Source organism: Rutidosis leptorrhynchoides, chromosome 10, assembly GCF_046630445.1.
Source record: "Rutidosis leptorrhynchoides isolate AG116_Rl617_1_P2 chromosome 10, CSIRO_AGI_Rlap_v1, whole genome shotgun sequence".
NCBI classification, from domain to species: Eukaryota; Viridiplantae; Streptophyta; class Magnoliopsida; order Asterales; family Asteraceae; genus Rutidosis; species Rutidosis leptorrhynchoides.
In genome coordinates, this window is record NC_092342.1 from 221,300,808 (window position 1) to 221,307,131 (window position 6,324).

Here is a 6,324-nt window from a genome sequence, read left to right on the forward strand (position 1 = left end):
TCAGCTAATGGCGAATGATTGTTGATGAAGTTCTTTGATTGTTTGCTGGTACAATTTCTAGTGTTTATAGAAAGTGGTGTTCCTATCACAAAAAATATGGTTACAACTTATTTGAATTGTACAAAATCAATAATGTAATAAGACGTTAGTAAGGATTGTCAATAACTGTTACTGATAGTAGACACTGGTGAATTGATGGTGACATTGGTGTTCTTCCTTTTTTTATACACATAGCTTTGATTGTCGATCACATCAGATGTTCCTGTTTAAGAAACAATACAACAAATGTAAATTTTCAATAGGCAATATTTTACACTTAATTCATACAATTTGTATAGTGTAAGATTGTCTGTATATAAATTATAATATTCAAGAACGTAATTCAATATAAAAACAAAAAAAAATTATGAACAGACCTAAGGTAGGTGAATTGTTGTTGTTGAATGGGCAATGGAGAATTGTGCTATCGGAATCGTCAGTTAAGTCATCCTGATTGGGTTTGTTCTTCCTTTTTTTAAACGCAGGATCCAATTGAGTATCTGATTTCTCCATTATAGGTTGCAGCTTTAGGGGACAGATTGTAATAATCAATGCATCAATTGTTCTTGTATTGGTTATTGTAATATATTTGTATGGATAAACAACGATGATAGTTTTGTAATTTTGAAGACAATTTATACAACTAATCGGTGGATTAGGTTTGAATTTTTTGAATGTGGGTGAAAATTTTGAACTGAAGCGGTGGGTTTTTTGGCTAACCGTGGCCAGAATGTTTTATTTATCAATTGATATTGATATTGTACAACTATTTAAATTTAATTTCAAATTCAAATTTTAAATTTAAATTAAATTTAAATTTTTTACCCTTTACAAACAATGAAATTGGTTACACGACTGATCTTTTTTATTTGTAGAGTTTTGTTTAGATTTGGGTCCAATCTATAATTTATCCTTACTTTTAGTTGGCTTATTTAAATATAATACTTTTTTTAAACAGTAAATATAATATAAATAGGCTAGCAAGAAGATAGGAAGGGTTGTACATCACGGACAATGTAATCTAACAAAGGTTGAATTTGTATACTCTATATACTTAAAAATTGAAAGTCAGAATAGGGCAGTAAAATCAGATGTGTTTGAGTTGGTTTTATTTCAATTATTTCATTTGTTTAATAGCTGTTAGTATTAGTATTAGTATTATACTTAAAACATGTTTAGTAACATTTTATTATGGGGGGTAGATGTTAGGTATAAAGTAATACTATATTGAAAAATCTATTAAATACACAATTGACAATACACAAATTAATATTTCTAAGAGATAAGTCAAAATGTAAGATATAATCAAAACCACACTTGTATTATTTAATTCAGCAAAAGATGTTCATAAATGCAATAAAAAGGAACATATTCCTAAATAAAAAAATGATGACATGCCACAAACCAGATGGCATATAAAAAAACAAGAAAACCGTAGAAAATTATTCTAGATTACTTAATAAACCAAATAAAAAGTACTAATAACACGAGCCACCATATAGACGCTCATGTTAGATGTCTTCCATACGCGGTATCTTCAACGATCCTATTGCTTTAGCAGTACCACCTATTGGAGTCCCAGCATTTGCTTCTTCGAGTGGTGACTCACTTTTTCTTTTGTTATCGACACTGACTGGTGTCCAAGTACTTGCACTCGCTTCACTATCCGACAGAACTTCCACCTTAGGTACCTGATAAATTAACATTTTGATCCAAATAGTTAAGAAAATAAGAATTACCTTTACTATAGACAGAGTGTTATGAGGATGTCAAACTAAATCTTACCTTTAGAGTCACGGGTATTGAGACAACAGGGGGAGAATCAAGGTGAAGATACTCAGTATCTTTCAACCTAAGTTTATCATCTAACGCATTAAGGACATCAATCTCATCGGTTACGTCGCTGACTATCAGGCCCGAGTTGAGAAATTCAAGGTTCTTCAATGTCAACTTTATGATGAAAGCATACTTCTTTTGCTTCAGTTGTTGGATTTCTTGTGGAAAGAGAGATGGAATCTCACACTAATTTGACAAATCAATAGATTGAATGGTTAGTATGTTTAACACCATGCAATTAATTCACTATTACTCATAGGAGCTTGTAATTTGCAAAACGAATATGTGTCAGTTTAGTTTGGTACAATTTACAAAAGAAATCTGGTTCAGTTAACATACCACTTTCGCACGATTGTTGATCCAGTTTACACTCTTATTCAACATGTTTGGTAGTTGCGAATCAAAGAGAACACAATCACAATTTCCAGTCTTGTCACCCAAACGTATTGTTAGGAGAATCCTGTAAATTGATTACAATCCTGTAAATTAATTGCAAATGTTTCCTAATGTATATATTTAACCAACTGTATAAGCAATGTACCGTGGGTACACATCTGTTACTACACCGCACTGCACACAGTCCAAGAAATCGATTTCCATATCAACATCGAAATTCTTAAACACTTTGTTGTTGTCTTTGCAGCACTTATAGCTATACCATCCATCTGTTTTGACAATGTCTAACACCGTACCACGAACTACAAATGTCGATGCCTAAAATAAAATTAAAAGATAGTTTTTAAGTAATATAGTTTAGATGTTATATATAATTTATACAAAAAAACATACGATTGTATGAAATGCTATTCTTAGTGTACCGCTACACAAACCTCTGAGATCAAGCCAGCCTCCTCTAGTACATATGCTGTGGGGGTTGTGAACTTGTCCATATTTGTAGTGACATTCATGCCAACATTGATAGCATTGGAAATCTCATCAGCACCAATGACATTGTCTTGTTTAGCGGTATATCTAAAAATGGTAAATGCATATTTAGAATGAGTATCTATAAAAAAAATAAGTGAAAAATTTAGAGTTTTTTTTAAGGTTGGATGTGAATAAAAGGAAATTTTACTTTGAGTTATAAAGATTGATCGACGCGACTAACTGATTGATATAGACCCGAGTTCCCCAAAGAAGGTTACTAACTTGTGGTGCTCCTGATAACATATATAATGAGAAACAAAAAGTTGCATATAATTGAATATAGGTTTATTTCAGTATTAACGTACGTACCATTCCATTCTTTAACTTTGCAGTTGTGCATGAAAATCACAACTTTGGCCTTCTTAGCATCATCCAAAGCAGAAACATACTCATGGAGGTGGGTAGCATGATGATTCCAAAGTGCACATCTCATTTTTTGACCACTAATTAATTATGTTAATATTGAGAGATGTTAGAAACTTTTTAGGAATTTTAGATTATCACTAAGTCAATCTACTGTAACACTTAACTATTAGTATTTGAATATAATTGTTTTAGTAAATATTGTAAAAAGTGGGAATATGAACCTTAGGTCTTGCAGCTGGAACTTAATTGATTTGGTGTCAACCCCTTACTCCTGGTTACACGTAGCGTGTTCATCTACACTAACTTGCCCACAACATCTACCATACAGTTGACACCATATCAAAATTTAGTATATCACAAAATTGCTACAGTAATGTGTAGATTATAAACAGTTAAATTAAATGTTGGTCTTACCAAAGATATCCTCAAACTTTACTTTTAATAGATTATGAACATCATCATAAGTGACAACCCTATAAACATCGATTTCGATATCGAAAGCAGCAGTTTTGTGCACTTTTGTTGTACGTTCAATTTGGATCTTACAATCATGTCCAATCAGCTTCAAATCATCATCATGTTTGCGTACATGAAAATTAGATAGTTCAAAATGTTCACCTTCTTTGAAGGTGTCTCCAAAGAAATTCATAAACTGCTTTTCAATTGTCGCCCTGATTTTCATCCCCTGCAAATAGCAAAATTGTCTAAATGATATTAATATCAATTTAGATTTAACCTAATATGAATAATACGATTAATTAATTAAGTATTTAATAATTAAGAAATTTATACGAATATCAATTTACCTCTGTGTCAACCAAGATCATCTCCAAAGATGATGCGTTATTTGGATTTCTCCAATAAGTCTTCCTCCAATTGATATGAACCCGAACGCATATATTACAGTCCTTCATGAAATGTCCCGTTCTTATTGATTAAAAACGTTCCATATTAATTGATTTCGTTGCGAGGTTTTGACCTCTATATGAGACGTTTTTCAAAGACTGCATTCATTTTTAAAACAAACCATAACCTTTATTTCATAAATAAAGGTTTAAAAAGCTTTACGTAGATTATCAAATAATGATAATCTAAAATATCCTGTTTACACACGACCATTACATAATGGTTTACAATACAAATATGTTACATCGAAATCAGTTTCTTGAATGCAGTTTTTACACAATATCATACAAACATGGACTCCAAATCTTGTCCTTATTTTAGTATGCAACAGCGGAAGCTCTTAATATTCACCTGAGAATAAACATGCTTTAAACGTCAACAAAAATGTTGGTGAGTTATAGGTTTAACCTATATATATCAAATCGTAACAATAGACCACAAGATTTCATATTTCAATACACATCCCATACATAGAGATAAAAATCATTCATATGGTGAACACCTGGTAACCGACATTAACAAGATGCATATATAAGAATATCCCCATCATTCCGGGACACCCTTCGAATATGATATAAATTTCGAAGTACTAAAGCATCCGGTACTTTGGATGGGGTTTGTTAGGCCCAATAGATCTATCTTTATGATTCGCGTCAATTAGGGTGTCTATTCCCTAATTCTTAGATTACCAGACTTAATAAAAAGGGGCATATTCGATTTCGATAATTCAACCATAGAATGTAGTTTCACGTACTTGTGTCTATTTTGTAAATCATTTATAAAACCTGAATGTATTCTCATCCCAAAAATATTAGATTTTAAAAGTGGGACTATAACTCACTTTCACAGATTTTTACTTCGTCGGGAAGTAAGACTTGGCCACTGGTTGATTCACGAACCTATAACAATATATACATATATATGAAAGTATGTTCAAAATATATTTACAACACTTTTAATATATTTTGATGTTTTAAGTTTATTAAGTCAGCTGTCCTCGTTAGTAACCTACAACTAGTTGTCCACAGTTAGATGTACAGAAATAAATCGATAAATATCATCTTGAATCAATCCACGACCCAGTGTATACGTATCTCAGTATTGATCACAACTCAAACTATATATATTTTGGAATCACCCTCAACCCTGTATAGCTAACTCCAACATTCACATATAGAGTGTCTATGGTTGTTCCGAAATATATATAGATGTGTCGACATGATAGGTCGAAACATTGTATACGTGTCTATGGTATCTCAAGATTACATAATATACAATACAAGTTGATTAAGTTATGGTTGGAATAGATTTGTTACCAATTTTCACGTAGCTAAAATGAGAAAAATTATCCAATCTTGTTTTACCCATAACTTCTTCATTTTAAATCCGTTTTGAGTGAATCAAATTGCTATGGTTTTATATTGAACTCTATTTTATGAATCTAAACAGAAAAAGTATAGGTTTATAGTCGGAAAAATAAGTTACAAGTCGTTTTTGTAAAGGTAGTCATTTCAGTCGAAAGAACGATGTCTAGATGACCATTTTAGAAAACATACTTCCACTTTGAGTTTAACCATAATTTTTGGATATAGTTTCATGTTCATAATAAAAATCATTTTCTCAGAATAACAACTTTTAAATCAAAGTTTATCATAGTTTTTAATTAACTAACCCAAAACAGCCCGCGGTGTTACTACGACGGCGTAAATCCGGTTTTACGGTGTTTTTCGTGTTTCCAGGTTTTAAATCATTAAGTTAGCATATCATATAGATATATAACATGTGTTTAGTTGATTTTAAAAGTCAAGTTAGAAGGATTAACTTTTGTTTGCGAACAAGTTTAGAATTAACTAAACTATGTTCTAGTGATTACAAGTTTAAACCTTCGAATAAGATAGCTTTATATGTATGAATCGAATGATGTTATGAACATCATTACTACCTTAAGTTCCTTGGATAAACCTACTGGAAAAGAGAAAAATGGATCTAGCTTCAATGGATCCTTGGATGGCTCGAAGTTCTTGAAGCAGAATCATGACACGAAAACAAGTTCAAGTAAGATCATATGATAAGATTGTTATAGTTATAGAAATTGAACCAAAGTTTGAATATGATTATTACCTTGTATTAGAATGATAACCTACTGTAAGAAACAAAGATTTCTTGAGGTTGGATGATCACCTTACAAGATTGGAAGTGAGCTAGCAAACTTGAAAGTGTTCTTGATTTTATGAAACTAGAACTTTTGGA

At 31.4% G+C, this 6,324-nt stretch overlaps 1 protein-coding gene across 1 annotated transcript; it reads right to left on the bottom strand.

Annotated features, from left to right (window-relative positions):
* Nucleotides 1-1,550: 1,550 nt before the first annotated feature.
* Nucleotides 1,551-4,082, bottom strand: LOC139870826 (uncharacterized). The gene is made up of 10 exons (XM_071858597.1): nucleotides 3,975-4,082; nucleotides 3,583-3,853; nucleotides 3,473-3,485; nucleotides 3,112-3,245; nucleotides 2,984-3,035; nucleotides 2,706-2,847; nucleotides 2,417-2,589; nucleotides 2,215-2,335; nucleotides 1,825-2,061; nucleotides 1,551-1,730 (listed from the first exon to the last, which is right to left on the bottom strand). Exons 1-10 carry the CDS (start codon nucleotides 4,080-4,082, stop codon nucleotides 1,551-1,553), a joined length of 1,431 nt encoding a protein of 476 aa, XP_071714698.1.
* Nucleotides 4,083-6,324: the final 2,242 nt, after the last annotated feature.

Coding starts and splice junctions, on each gene's coding strand:
- LOC139870826 (XM_071858597.1), bottom strand. CDS start 4,082: ATGAAGGACTGTAATATATGCGTTCGGGTTCATATCAATTGGAGGAAG. Junction 2,848..2,983: donor ACTCGGGTCTATATCAATCA/GTTAGTCGCGTC, acceptor TACCATTTTTAG/ATATACCGCTAAACAAGACA. Junction 2,590..2,705: donor AGGCTGGCTTGATCTCAGAG/GTTTGTGTAGCG, acceptor ATTTTATTTTAG/GCATCGACATTTGTAGTTCG.